At 58.9% G+C, this 15,133-nt stretch overlaps 1 protein-coding gene across 1 annotated transcript; it reads left to right on the top strand.

The window, feature by feature from the left end:
* Positions 1-464: 464 nt before the first annotated feature.
* On the top strand, positions 465-10,525 carry EEF1A2 (eukaryotic translation elongation factor 1 alpha 2). Its single transcript, XM_064276347.1, has 8 exons — positions 465-595; positions 1,862-2,088; positions 3,662-3,841; positions 4,514-4,810; positions 7,094-7,244; positions 8,238-8,494; positions 9,140-9,374; positions 10,101-10,525. The coding sequence occupies exons 2-8, from the start codon at positions 1,945-1,947 to the stop codon at positions 10,226-10,228; spliced, it is 1,392 nt and encodes a 463-aa protein (XP_064132417.1). The 5' UTR covers positions 465-595; positions 1,862-1,944; the 3' UTR covers positions 10,229-10,525.
* Positions 10,526-15,133: the final 4,608 nt, after the last annotated feature.

Genomic DNA, 15,133 nt, shown 5'->3' with positions numbered 1-15,133 from the left:
TTCGTGGGGTCAGGGCAGTGGCCCAGACCCTGGCCTCAGCCCCCTTGGGTCCCAGGCACTGGTTGCTCTTTGGCTCCGAGGGTCCCTCAGACCCTGGAGGAATGGGTCCCACTTGACCTTCCCACAAGCCAGCTCCTGTCCCTGTGGATTTTACTCTCAGCCCTGGGGACCTGTTTTTTATTCTTTGTCTCGTCTTTTCTGCTTTGTCTTCATTGTCTTTGATCTGGGCCCGCCTCCCAGCCCTGGCTGCGTTTCTCTCAGTCTCCTCTGTGTTTCTCTCCATGGCCTGCCCCAGCTCTCCGCCCCGCCTCCGACCCGTTTCCTCTCCCGCCGCGCTCCCTCCGCGCACCCTCGGTGCGTCTGGCTCTCCGCGCCTTTGTGGCTTGCTCTCCCCGCAACCTCCCTCCCGCGCTCGTCCGTGGGCCCGCCGCCCGCATCTGCACCCCGCGCCTGCGCCCCGCCCAGCGTACCGCAGTGCCGTACTGCAGGGGCGCAGTGCACTGCGCCGCACCGTCAATAGGTGGACCCCCTCCCGGAGAGATAAAACCGCCGGCGCCAACGTCGCCAGTCCCTCTGGCTGAGACCGCGGCTCCGGGTAAGGACGATCGGCCTCGAGGGCCCCCATCCGCGCTCCGGCTTCCTGTAGAGGGTCTTCTCCCCGGGGACGGGTCCTGGGGGCAGGCAGGGGCTGGGCCGGGGAGCCTCGCAGGGCTGCGCTGCTTGACTTGCAGACATCCGCTGCCCATCCCAAGCACCCCAACCGGGCACCGGGCTCAGATCCCCGCGGGCAGCGGGTCTGGGGGGACCACGATCGCTTGTTTACTCGGCGGCGGACTATGACAGGGGCTGGTCTCCTGGGCGGAGGCCGCCACCCTGCAGCCATGACCTTGGAAGGGACCGCCCCTGCGTTGCTGGGGCCAGGGTCGTCAGTGCTGGGGGATGGCAGGGGTGGGTGCTGGAGGTGTCCGGGAGACGTAGCTGGGGAGGAGAAGGCGGCCAGCCGGGAACCCGGCCACTCTGCGCCCACCCCTGTGGGCCCCGGCGGTGTCCACCTAGCTATCCACGCCCCAGGGTGCTAGCCATGTGTGCCTCTTCCCCTCCCCCAGGCGCCTGCCCTCTCCTTGGCGGCTGCTTCTCCACTGACCTCAGATGGGGTGGGGGTGGGGGGCAGCCAGGAAGGTGCAGGGCTGATCAAGGCCCCTGACCAGGGTGGGGGGCAGGCTTGACCCTCCCCCGTGCCCACCGGCTGGTGGCATTGGCATCGGCACCTGCTGCGTTTGGCTGCTGGAGCCAGATACTCCTCTGGCCAGAATGGATACCCCCATTCCTGCTGCCTGCCCCCCACCCAGATTCAAAGGAAGGCGGGGCTGTTCTGAGCCCCTAACCCTGACACAGCAGGGTTCCTGTCCAAGCCCCCTCCAAGCCTGCCTCACCCCCTCATCCCTGGGTGCCAGCGGATGGGCTGGATGGAAGATGGCGCTATCCTTGCTTGGGGAAGGGAGTGAGGAGCGCTGATCATCTTCATGGGGGGGGGCAGTGGGGACAGGGCCTCTGGTGACTCATCAACCAGGCTCCCCGGTGACGCTGGTCGAGCATGGGGCTCACCCAGCCTGGCCTTTCTCTCCACATGGGAGCTAGCCTCCTTTGTCACGGGGCTGGTGTCTTTGGGCAGCGATGCCCAGACACTTCCAGCCTTACAGCCACGGGGTCAAAGGGAGGGGTGGGGGGTATATGGCCCACGTGGCCAGCCAGGCAGGGTCTAACTGGGGCACGGGATGTGGGCAGGGACTGTGCCACCACATGCACCAGGGCGGTGTCTTTTCTGGGCTTTAACCTGAGGCTCCCTGTCCCCCCACTCCAGCCCCACAGAAGCACTGCTCGGCAGCCCCCTCACCCCAAGTCAGAGCGCCCCAGGTTGTGCTGACTCCCCCACACCTGGGCAGAATGGGGAAGGAGAAGACCCACATCAATATTGTGGTCATCGGCCACGTGGACTCAGGCAAGTCCACCACAACTGGCCACCTCATCTACAAATGCGGGGGCATTGACAAGAGGACCATTGAGAAGTTTGAGAAGGAGGCAGCCGAGGTGAGCAGAGGGGGTTCCGTCTCTCCCACCTTCACCCCTGACCCATCTGTCTGGCTCAGGCTACCTCCTCCAGGCCTAGAGGGTGTGAGGCTTGAGGGAACCTTGTCCCAGAAGCTGGAGGTGGGGGGATCTGAGCATGTGCCTGGGTTTGCTCCATGCTGGGGGATGTGGCCTGGGCCACGCGTCTGCCTTCCATGGCGTGGGCAGCAGGGCTCAGAATGCTCTGCTCATGGGGCTGGCGGAGCCTTGGGCTCCTGCACCCACAGGGACAAGCGGGGCTGGAGGTGGGGCTGCCCTCACTTGACAGGGCACAAGGGCTCTCTGGCTGCTATTAATAGCTGATTGATGGGCAGCGAGCCACCAGCTCCATTTTCTTGGGCAGGACTGGTGGGGGGTGCGCTCGGGAGGTTTTGGCTGCCCTGGAGAGGATGAGGGGCCATTAGATGGTGGTCCCTCTCACAGAGTGGCTGAGACCTGTGGGTGGGAAGTGGCTGTGTAGTGGAGGGTTCACCACTTTTGGGGGCTGCCCCCCGCCCTGAGCCTGGGAGAAGCTCACATGTGAGAAAGCCTCTGAAGGCTCTCACCGGGTGATAGAGGGGCCCAGGATGTTGCTGGTCTGGGCTGAGCCCTTGCCCAGGTGCGGTGCTCTGACCTACATGCCTCTGTGGGAGGCCCAAACAGCTGCGTCACTCCTTCCTGTGGCTGCATGGGGAGCAGCAGAGGGTGTTTGGAGGGCATCTATTCTGGCGCACTGGCCCAGGGATCGTCTGGCACCCCCCTTTAGGCTGGGTAGCCTCCCTAGGGGTAGAGGCCTGTCCGCATGAAGGCTGGCAGGGAGCTTGGTGAAGCTGCCCTCCCTGAAGCCCCGGCCCCAGGTGATGGGGAGTCTTGCTCCGCAGACCCCAGGCCCAGGTGTTTGTAGAGCAGAGGGCAGGCCTGGCCTTGTGTCTGGGGAGACCTTCTGAGTCACCTGTGTGGGCAGGGTGGGGTGGGGAGAGCCTCAGAGCTATTTGGGGGCCCTTGCCGGCTGTAGAAAGAGCTGGAAAGCTGGTCCCTTTGGTGTGACCCAGTTCTTTCTTTTTTATTTTTCAATGACACAGAGTGGTTATCCAACAGCCTGAGACACCCTGTGGCATTGTGGACTTCATGGGTGGGGTTCCCAGCAGCCAGGGGAAGGGGTTAATCCCAGCTGGCAGCTCCTCTTAAGACAGGTTCCAGGCCCTCCCGCCACCTACTGGTGGGTGTGGGAAACGGTGCGGCCTGCTGGACACAGCATGGGCAGGGATGGCGAACCTGGGTTAAGTCATGTCTGTGGACGCCGGGCGGGGACATCCCTTGGGGGGTCCCTAAGCTGGCTTTCTTGTTCTGGGGAGCTGGTGTCACGGGGTCCAAGCAGGTGGCAGGGTGAGACTGGAGCCTGTTTTCATGGAGGGAGCCTCTGCTACATAAGCTGCTTCCAGAGCCCCAGAATGGCTCCCATGGCCAGGTGGGGGCAGCTGAGGTGGATGGGAAGTGACTGCAGGCCTGGACCACCCGGCTGGGCCTCTGAATGCCCCTGCCCTGCTCCCTCCAGATGGGGAAAGGTTCCTTCAAGTATGCCTGGGTACTGGACAAGCTGAAGGCAGAGCGTGAGCGTGGCATCACCATTGACATCTCCCTGTGGAAGTTCGAGACCACCAAGTACTACATCACCATCATTGACGCCCCGGGCCACCGCGACTTCATCAAGAACATGATCACCGGCACATCCCAGGTGGGCAGGGGGCCGTGTGGGGCAGCAAGGGCAGAGCCACCACAGCCCCCTGGGGGGTCCTGGAGTCCTCTGGGGACAGCTAGGTCTCCTCCACACCACTGAGCACTGAACAGTCAGCTGCTCCAGCCCACCTGGCACCGAGCCCCCAAAGAACTGATGAAGTGCTGTAGTGTCTCAGCCAGGCATGGATAGACAGAAGGACAAACAGACCTGGAAGCCAGCTGCCATCAGGGCATAGGTACAGGGTGGACAGAGATGGATAGCCCCTTCACAGACAGATGGACATAGAGATGGGGGCACCCATGCAGGCAGACAGACACAGGCACCTCACAGACAGATGGACACAGGCACCCAGACCTGACCCATGTAGGAGGCAGGATGAGAACCAGCAACAGTCACCTGCGTTTCCTTGGGGTGTTGGGATCTCCAAAGTGCTTGTACAACTAAAACCATCTTTTGTCCTCACGATATCCCTGGGACACTTGTAGCTGGCAGGTGAGGAGGGGACAGGGCTGGAGAGGCTGAGTGACCTGTCAAGAGCCACACAGCCCACTGGCGGCAGAGCTGGGGCAGGGCTGGGTCAGTTGGGGGCCGAGCCCCTGTAGCTGTCCCTGGGTTGGAGTTCCCTGGTCCCTCCGCTGGGCAGCGGCTCACCTGCCCAACCTGCGGCAGGCTGACTGTGCAGTGCTGATCGTGGCTGCGGGCGTGGGAGAGTTCGAGGCCGGCATCTCCAAGAACGGGCAGACACGGGAGCATGCTCTGCTGGCCTACACACTGGGTGTGAAGCAGCTCATCGTGGGTATCAACAAGATGGACTCCACGGAGCCACCCTACAGTGAGAAACGTTATGACGAGATCGTCAAGGAGGTCAGCGCCTACATCAAGAAGATCGGCTACAACCCAGCCACTGTGCCCTTTGTGCCCATCTCCGGCTGGCACGGTGACAACATGCTGGAGCCCTCTCCCAACGTGAGTGCCCAGCAGGGTGGGAATGGGTGGGGACAGCCGAGCCAAATGGGGGTCAGTGTCCCCTGGTCTGAGACTCCCCTGATCCAGCCAGGCTTTCCTTTCCCTGTATGAGGGTGGAAACCAGCCCCTACGGGGGTCAGAGCCTCCTCCGGACTGGGGGCTTCACTGCTCCTGTCCAGCCTTCCTTCGGGGTGGGCAGGGCCTCTGAGACCCCTTCTCTAGCCAGGACCACTCCCCCAGCTTGATGCCTGCAGGGGCAGCTTCTTCTCCAGGACTTGCCCACCATGGGGGTCACTTTCCACATCCCCCTGTCCACTGTCACAGAGCTGGACACTTCAGGCAGGGCAGCAGGCAGGGGCCATGGGGGTCTGCCTCTCTGGGGGAGTGGGCCTGGCTCCAGGATGTGGTAATGTTCCGGGGTCCTGGGCTGGCCAGGGGATCTGAGACTTCCTCAGCTCCAGGCTCTTAGCTCCCAGCTGGTGAATTGGGGAACTCATGGCTCCGGCCACCCATGCCCCAGATTCTGATGTGGCAGAGGTGGTGGGGGAGCTCTGGTCTGTTCTGCACTTTTCGGAGACTGACACTTCATGCATAGGGCTCTATTAGGCCAAAGGTACCCCTGGCCTGGGAGGGCGGCCACTCGGCCTGGTCAGTGCTGCAGCTGCCCTGGCTGAGGGAGGCGGTGTGTGTCTGGAAGCTGGGGCGTGGGCCCCTGGAGAGAACCAGGGGGACTATGTCAGGCCCTGAGACCCTGCATCCTGCCATCTCAGGGAGGAGCTGAGGCAGGAGGAGGAGTGGGGCAGCTCCCCTCTGATGGACCAGTTTTGTTTACTTGTGGCCAGGCTTCTCTCCTGGGATCTGACAGTGCGACTCCATCCTCTGTCATCCTCCCCTGAGGCTCTTAGGCCCCACAGGGGACCTCCCCACCTACTGGATAGTGCCCCCCACCGATGCTCACAGGAGCCCCTGCTTGACTTGGGGTACCCTGGGAGTCTAGGAATAGGCTGTGAAGACCAGGGCAGAAGGACCCCTATTCCTGGGAGTAGCCCTGGGCTCAGTGCTGCTCGTTGCCCCTTCTCCCAGTCTGGGCCAGGTGGGCTGGGTGGGTCTTGGAGTGAGAATGTGCCTGGATTTGCTGGCGGGAAACCCTGGGCAGTGAGGGGTCAGCTGAGCTTGTAGACTCAGCATGGCAGTTGGGCATGAGCTTCAGGCGTCAGGGGCTGGGCCTAGTCTGCCTCTAGCCCAGCCGTGGCCACCCTCTGGCCCCTCCTGCTCTGTGGCTTGCCTGCTCAGGGGGGCTACAAGAGAAGGGCTGGGGTGGGGGCAATCTGTCAAGGCTGTCCTCCCCCATGGAGCCCCAGTCTGGGCTGGGTCTGTCCCCTCGTGAGCCCCCCTTTCGTAGGACAATGTTAGGGGTCTCAGTGCTGCTGTGAATGTGAGATTGGGGTGGGGGGTTGGGGAACTAGGACCAGAGAACAGGTGACAGGGAAGACCCTTGTGCGTCAGTCAAGCAATTTGTTGATAGGAGGGACCTGTGGCCCCTCCCCATCCAGGCCCTTCTCCCCAGGTCAGATACCTCCAATTCCTGGAGATGCTGGGGCCTGAGGGCTGGGGGCTCCTCACTGGGGTTAGCACCTTGATGGGCCTGTGGAGGGGTGGATGAGTGCCTGGGGGCTTGTTTTAGTTACGTAGTGCTGCTATAACAGAAATACCACAAGTGGGTGGCTCTGACAAACACAGATTTGTATTCTCACAGTTTAGGAGGCTAGAAGCCCAAATTCAGGGCGCCAGCTCTAGGGGAAGGCTTTTTCTCTCTGTGGGCTCTAAAAGAAGATCCTTGTCTCTTTTGGGCTTCTGTTCCTGAGCAATCTTCATATGGCTTGGGATCTCTCTTCCCCCATCTCTATTACTTTTGCTTGTTTGTTTAATCTCTTTGGTATCGCAGAAGAGATTTATTTAAGATACACCCTATACTAATTAGGAATCCCTGGTGGTGCAGTGGTTAAGAGCTATGGCTGCTAACCAAAAGGTTGGTAGTTTGAATTCACCAGGTGCTCCTTGGAAACCCTATGGGGCAGTTCTACTCTGTCCTATAGGATCACTATAAGTCAGAAACGACTCAACTGCAATGGGGTTGGTTTTATACTAATTAACATAACAAAGACAATCTATTCCCAAAATAGGATTATAACCATAGGCATAGAAGTTAGGATTTACAACATATTTTGGGGACACAATTCCATCCATTACAGGCTCTCCAATTGGGGCCTCTTCCTCCTGCAGATGCCGTGGTTCAAAGGCTGGAAAGTGGAGCGCAAGGAAGGCAACGCCAGTGGCGTGTCCCTGCTGGAGGCCCTGGACACCATCCTGCCCCCCACACGCCCCACCGACAAGCCCCTGCGCCTGCCACTGCAGGATGTGTACAAAATTGGCGGTGAGTGAGGGGTGTGAGTGCCCGGCCTCTGCCCTGGCAGTCCTACCCTCACTGCCCCTCCCCCAGCTAGCTCTGTGCCCTGGCCCGCTCTCCTGAGACCCAGGCCCTGGTCAAGGAGACCGTGCTATTTCCACCTCCCCTCCCATGCTGCACACTTTCCGGGGCCTGTTTACACCTCCCCCATCTATCCGTCTGTCTGCCCTTCACCAAGGTCTCCCTCTCTCCAAGTCTGTGCTGAGCCCTCTGCCCAGGGCTGGGAGTGCAGGGGTGACTCACACATGCTCCTTCTCTGGGGGCTGCCAGTCTATAGGGAGACAGTCCAGGAATGAGGAATGCTGCTCACAGTGGGAAATGGGAACCTCAAACCAATGTAAGATCTGCAGGGAGGGTACCCATGGGGCCTCATGCAAGGTGGGATGTCACCCTCACCCCAGCACCGAGAACACACCACTGTTGGTCTCCGTCACTGTCTGAGGAGCAAGACTTCAGACCCCCCAAGAAGTCTATGGCACAAACACTGTCTTGTGACAGCTCTGGAAACGGGCAACTTTAGGGCCCCGGGCCCCACACAGGACAGTCCCAGATGCTTGCAGGTGGATTAGGCCCCCATCTTGCCCTGCTGCTGCTGCCTTGGCCATGAGGCAGGTCCTCAGTGCAAAGAGGGGCCCCCATAGTGCTCCCTCCACAGGGACCGTAGCCACTGGGTGCAGGCCTGGGGTCCCTGGCCCAGACAGTCCCATCTCCTTGCTCATCTCTTGGCCTTGAGGTCCTGGGGATGCTCTCCTGCTGTCCTTTATTACTGGCTGTGCAGGGTTGGGGGGCTCCGCTCTTGTCTGAACCTCCCCCAGATTGTCCGCGGCCTCCCCTATCCCTCCACATAGCCGTGTCCTCCAGCCTTACCAGGGAGGCCGAGCCTCAAGCTTTGTCCATCCCCCTGAAATATCCTGCCCCGCACCTGGCCCCTGCTGGCCCTCACAACCCCCTCTGGCCCAGGCATCGGCACGGTGCCCGTGGGCCGTGTGGAGACAGGCATCCTGCGCCCTGGCATGGTGGTGACCTTCGCGCCCGTGAATATCACCACGGAGGTGAAGTCAGTGGAGATGCACCATGAGGCGCTGAGCGAGGCCTTGCCTGGCGACAACGTCGGCTTCAACGTGAAAAACGTGTCTGTCAAGGACATCCGCCGGGGAAATGTGTGCGGGGACAGCAAGTCGGACCCACCACAGGAGGCTGCCCAGTTCACCTCCCAGGTTGGCAGGGCTGAGGGCTGGCGAGTGGCTCCTGTCCGTAGCAGGAACAGGGCTGTGGGGAGAGGGGCTGCCAAGGGGCTGGTCAAGCACTTCTGCCCACTTCTGGTCCTGGGAGAAGGCAGACCCCATCTCACAGATCAGGGGCTCAGTCGGGGCACCAGGTCCTCAGCAGGAAGTGCAAAGCAGTGCCAGTCCCAGGCCTTGCCGCTCCAGCCCCTGTGTGCAGCCCTGGGTCCATTTGTCACAAGAGCTGGGACCTCCAGCTTTTGAGGGCCAGCCTTTTCCTGAGAAATGCTTTTCCTGATTTCTGCCTGAGACACAACTGTAACAGTTTTATTCTCTGCATTTTTCATTGCACTCTCTTTATGGCCTCTTCCTAGGACAAATTAGAAAACATAGCTGTATTGAGATACAATTGAAATACAACGGTTGAGGTTCAATGTTGCTATCCCCCTACCTTAGTCCTGGTCTGGGCTGACAGGTGTTCAATGAGGAGCCCTCAGTCTAGGGGAGGCAGGTCCTCTCTGGGACCAGGGGTGGGCTCCATGAGTGGATCCCCCAGCTGCACTTGGTGCCCGCCTTCAGTGCCACGTAGGGTGGGCCAGGTCTGGGTGCACCTGACCCTGTGTGTGACTCTGCCCTCAGGTCATCATCCTGAACCACCCTGGGCAGATCAGCGCCGGCTACTCACCGGTCATCGACTGCCACACAGCCCACATTGCCTGCAAGTTTGCGGAGCTGAAGGAAAAGATAGACCGGCGCTCCGGCAAGAAGCTGGAGGACAACCCCAAGTCCCTGAAGTCAGGCGACGCAGCCATTGTGGAGATGGTCCCGGGAAAGCCCATGTGTGTGGAGAGCTTCTCCCAGTACCCGCCTCTCGGTGAGCTGCAGGTCCAGGCTCAGGCAGGTGCAGCCTGGGGTTGGGGGCTGCCCAGGCTGAGGACAGAGGGCCATGGTGCGAGAGAACTCTGTTAGTATGGCATGCTTTTCTGTGATTTTAGAGCTTAGCAAGAGACCCACAGGCTCCATCCCACTGACTGCAGGTGGGATGGTACCCCTTGGCAGATTCCAGGTAAGTGACTTGCTCAAGGCTCACCACTAGTCTAAGGGCAGAATTAGGACTACCGGCTAAACCCCGGCTAGCCCATCCAAAGTGGCCGGCCCACAGACCTATACTGGAGAGCCCCCGTATGCAGGGCTGCCCTGCTGAGGCTGGCCGCCACCACAACAGCTAACAGGATGTACACCTGGCCTTATGATGTGCCATTTAATCCTTCAGTAGGCCTTGGGGCGACTCCTGGGTGCTAACAAGGAGAAAGGAGCCAAGAGCTTTACAGGCATCAGGTGCCCTTGGGTCGCCGCCTTGAAACGCAGGCGCAGAGAAGAACCTGCAGGGATTGGGGCGGGCGGCGACACGCGCGGCCCGGCGGGCCGGGAAGATGCTCCGCCACAGAGTGCGCCTGCGCGCTGTATCCCGGCAAGGCGGACGCCCGACCCGCGCGGTCCAGCGGGCTGGGAGGATGCTGCGTGTATCAAGTGCGCCTGCTCAATGCACTCCGTGGTGGGGGCGGGCCCGGGCGGGGCCTCACTCAGCTCTCCCCTGTAGGCCGCTTCGCTGTGCGCGACATGCGGCAGACGGTGGCCGTGGGCGTCATCAAGAACGTGGAGAAGAAAAGCGGCGGGGCCGGCAAGGTCACCAAGTCCGCACAGAAGGCGCAGAAGGCGGGCAAGTGAAGCGCGGGCGCCCGCGGCGCGGCCCCCCCCGGCGGCGCCGCGCCCCGCCCCCGGCCCCGGCCCGGCTCCCGGCGCGGCCCCGGCGCCCCGCTCCCCCGCCAGGCGCATGTCTGCACCTCCGCTTGTAAGAGGCTCTACGTCAGCGACTGGATGCTCGCCATCAAGGTCCAGTGGAAGTTCTTCAAGAGGAAAAACGTCTTCCCCCCCGCCCCCCAGGCTTCCGCGTCCAGCGCCCGCCGCGCTCAGTGTCCGTTTTACCAATAAACTGAGCAACCCCGGAGCCGGTGTGCGCCTGTGTGCAGGGTAGGGGTTCGGGGGGGACCCCTGGTCAGAACCCCGCCAACCGGTTCATACCCCCTCCCCGCGCCGCGTGTCCAGACCCTGCGCTCTCCCAAGCCCTTTCTCACCCAGGCGTGCTGCCTGCAGGCAGCATGGGCAGCACCCAGGGCCCCTGAGAGTGCCCCAGCACCCCCAGAGGAGGCACAGTACCAGGGCTAGGATCCGGAGGTCAGCTGGCCTGGATTGCCTGAGCGGGGTTTGGAGTTAGAATCCGTCACTTGGAACGAGGGCAGGCGCCGAGTGTTTTGGGGTCTCAGAGCCCTTCCCGCACGAGGGGATGTCTGCACACACACCTTCTTCACTGGGTTCAGGGCTTCCCTGCCCTTGAGTCCAATTTTGTCCCTCCCCCCTCCGCCCCCCAGCACGCTTAGCTGTGGCTGGAGGCAAAGCCGGATTCACTTCCTGCTCACCGGGCTCCCGCCCACAGTTAGCCCCACAGGTGAGTGCAGAAACTCCAGCTAGCGACTTCTGTCAGAGGGGCTGCGGGCTTCAGGTCTTCACTGGGGCCCTGGTCAGCGCACTGGCCCTACTCCCAGGAAGCAGTCCGGGTGCTGCGAGGTGCGCAGCAGACAGACGTCCAGTACGCTGAGCAGACCCCGCTGCTGGGGCTCCCTGGGGGTAGGGCTTTGTTGCCGTAGTATCGGACCTGCAGGACTCTGAATCTCTGTGGTGTCCCCCTCCAGGGCAAGCAGGTGGGCCAGCCACGGAGTCTGTGGGTGCCACTGAGTGTACTGAAGTTCCCATAGCAAATTGCCACAAACTTGGCCTAAAACAGTACAAATTCACTCTCTCACAGTTTTGGAGGCCAGAAATAAAAAAACAGTTTGGCTAGGCAGGAGTCAGGGTGTGGCAGGGTCCCCCTTGCTCTGGAAGCTCTAGGGGAGGATCCCGCCTGCCTCTTCCAGCCTCTGGTGCCTGCCCGCAGTCCTGGGCTTGTGGCTGCATCACTATGGTCTCTGCCCTCCCCTCTCCAGTCTGTGTTACCCCTCTTTCCAGGACACTGTGATTGCATTTAGCCCACCCAGTAATCCAGGACAACTCCCACCGCAGGATCTACATAGCCCCTCTTGCCACCCAAGCTCACATTTACAGATTCCAGGGCTCAGGGCCTGACATCTGTGGGGGCCATCATTCCACCCCCTACACTGGGTGAGGGTGGGCATGAAGTGGGCGGTGCTGCCAGCTGGCGAGGTGGGGCATTGGTGCCCTCCCAACCAATCCTAGAGTGTGGGTGGGCCCCAAGACTTGCCCTCAGGGAGTGTGGGACACCAGGATTCAGGCATCAGTGTGTATGGGAACCCCCTTCCCTAAGGGGCAGGGTGGATGTAGGACCCACAAAGGCCTCCAGGGGGCCAGATTTAGCAGGTGAAAACCCCAGAAGCCATTACATCAACATTTCAGATTAGCACGAGAGAGTTTTTAGTATAAACCCATCCCGTGCAATATCTGGGATACATTTACACTACAAAAGTATTTGTTTCTCTAATCAAACACCTATGCTCATCTAAAGACTTCTCCAAAAGAGTAAAAAGACCACCTACAGACTGGGAAAGAATTTTCAGCTATGACATCTCAGACCAGCGCCTGATCTCTAAAATCTACATGATTCTGTCAAAACTCAACCACAAAAAGACAAACAACCCAATCAAGAAGTGGGCAAAGGATATGAACACACATTTCACTAAAGAAGATATTCAGGCAGCCAACAGATACATGAGAAAATGCTCTCGATCATTAGCCATTAGAGAAATGCAAATTAAAACTACAATGAGATTCCATCTCACACCAGCAAGGCTGGCATTAATCCAAAAAACACAAAATAATAAATGTTGAGGAGGCTACGGAGAGATTGGAACTCTCATACACTGCTGGTGGGAATGTAAAATGGTACAACCACTTTGGAAATCTATCTGGCGTTATCTTAAACAGTTAGAAATAGAACTACCATACAACCCAGAAATCCCACTCCTAGGAATATACCCTAGAGATACAAGAGCCTTCATACAAACAGATACATGCACACCCATGTTTATTGCAGCTCTGTTTACAATAGCAAAAAGTTGGAAGCAGCCAAGGTGTCCATCAACGGATGAATGGGTAAATAAATTGTGGTATATTCACACAATGGAATACTACGCATCGATAAAGAACAGTGACGAATCTCTGAAACATTTCATAACATGGAGGAACCTGGAAGGCATTATGCTGAGCGAAATGAGTCAGAGACAAAAGGACAAATATTGTATAAGACCACTATTATAAGATCTTGAGAAATAGTAAACCTGAGAAGAACACATACTTTTGTGCTTACGAGGGGGGGAGGGAGGGAGGGTGGGAGAGGGTTTTTTATTGCTTAATCGGTAGATAAGAACTGCTTTAGGTGAAGTGAAAGACAACACTCAATACATGGAAGATCAGCTCAATTGGACTGGACCAAAAGCAAAGAAGTTTCCGGGATAAAATGAAAGTTTCAAAGGTCAGCGGAGCAAGTGCAGGGGTCTGGGGAACATGGTTTGCGGGGACTTCTAAGTCAATTGGCAAAATAATTCTATTATGAAATCATTCTGCATCCCACTTTGAAATGTGGCGTCTGGGGTCTTAAATGCTAACAAGCGGCCATCTAAGATGCAGCAATTGGTCTCAACCCACCTGGAGCAAAGGAAAATGAAGAACACCAAGGCCACACGACAACTAAGAGCCCAAGAGACAGAAAGGGCCACATGAACCAGAGACCTACATCATCCTGAGACCAGAAGAACTAGTTGGTGCCCGGCCACAATCGATGACTGCCCTGACAGGGAGCACAGCAGACGACCCCTGAGGGAGCAGGAGATCAGTGGGATACAGACCCCAAATTCTCATAAGAAGACCAAACTTAATGGTCTGACTGAGACTGGAGGAATCCTGGCGGCCATGCTCCCCAGACCTTCAGTTGACACAGGACAGGAACCATCCCCGAAGACAACTCATCAGAAATGAAAGGGACTGGTCAGTGGGTGGGAGAGAGACGCTGATGAAGAGTGAGCTAATTATATCAGGTGGACACTTGAGATAGTGTTGGCAACTCTTGTCTGGAGGGGGGATGGGAGGATAGAGAGAGAGGGAAGCCGGCAAAATTGTCAAGAAAGGAGAGACTGAAAGGGCTGACTCAAGAGGGGGAGAGCAAGTGGGAGTAGGGAGTGAGATGTATGTAAACTTATATGTGACAGACTGATTGGATTTGTAAACGTTCACTTGAAGCTTAATAAAAGTTATTAAAAAAAAAAAGTATTTGTTTCTCTGAAATTCAAAACCTCCCAAGGACCCAGGTCTTTCCTGCCAGCCTCTCCAATGAGCGCCCGCTTGCCCCGGGCCTCTTCTGTCCTGTTGTCACGGCCAGGAAGGACCTGGTGGGACCCTTCGGAGCCTGTCCGCCCTGTGAAGTTGTCCTTACTCGCTTGGCCCAGTTAGAATTAGCGTCAAACCAAAGAGATTTGTCAGCTCATAGCTGGGTGGAAAGAAGTTGCCCTGGGCAGCCCCTGAGGGCCATCCCAGCCGAGGCCACTGTTTGGGCCACAAACTCTGGTCTTCTCTGGGGTTCTGGTCCTTCAGATGATGAGGGTGGGGCGAGATCAGCCCGCTGCTTGGTGCCTGCCCCAGCACTAGGCTGGGGGGACCCTAGCGGACATGCTTGACCATGCTGCCTGCTTTCCAGGTGGTCACATCTCTGGGATGGGGGGCGCAGTCCCCACCAAGAGGACGTGAGGACGGGGGTGGGTGAGGGATTTCTTGGCTTTCAGTGGAGTCTTCAGGGAGTCCGCACCCTGACCCTGGAGGCAGGGAGTGCTTAGGGCCCCACTTTTGGTGTGGGGTGATAAAGCAGGTCCAGAAAAATCCAAGCTCCTGGGCCTGACATCTGCTTGGGTCGGGGCCTCGCTGCTCGCTACCACCCCCATGCTCAGCTCAATGCGGGGGCCAAAGGGGAGGGCCCTGACCTGGAGTCAGAGATGCCAACACCAAGATCTGGCAGGAGCCACACAGTACCTCTAGTGCCCACCGGAGGGCAGCATGCACAGGCACTGCTCAGGGCCCAGGGCTTTACCACCGATGGAGTCAGGCGCCAGTGCTCCGCCCACCACCAGCTGTGCACCAGGGGCTACAGCCCTGGGTTCTTGGGCTGCTCCAGCACCCCCACACTCAGGCGGGAGGGGCTTCTGACCACGAAGAGCCTGGGTGGGTGCTGGCCTTAAGGTCCGTGGTTCTCAGAACCCAACACTGTTAACCATCACTGAGGCTGTCCGTGTCGATATTCATCATGCTGGAAGCTGAAACCGATGAACGTTGAAAACACAGGAGACAGCACACAGCAATCACGACTTTGCTGTCCAGGGAGATGGAAGTCGAAAGGCGTAACGCCTCTGGGTGGCCCTCGGCCCCGGGGCACCAGGACCCACTCTGGACACCGGCAGTGGAGGCTGGACTGGCGAGGGTGCCCACTCTGAAAACACTGCACGAGGCTCCAAGTGGTGGGGCAGGAGGTCTTTGCTTCTCCTTCAGCAAAATAGTCATCTAACCCTGCCCCCAAAG

The sequence above is a fragment of the Loxodonta africana genome, chromosome 24 (genome assembly GCF_030014295.1).
Source record: "Loxodonta africana isolate mLoxAfr1 chromosome 24, mLoxAfr1.hap2, whole genome shotgun sequence".
In the NCBI taxonomy this organism is placed as follows: Eukaryota; Metazoa; Chordata; class Mammalia; order Proboscidea; family Elephantidae; genus Loxodonta; species Loxodonta africana.
The sequence above is the reverse complement of the archived record's forward strand: the minus strand, read 5'-3'. Positions and strand labels throughout refer to the sequence as shown.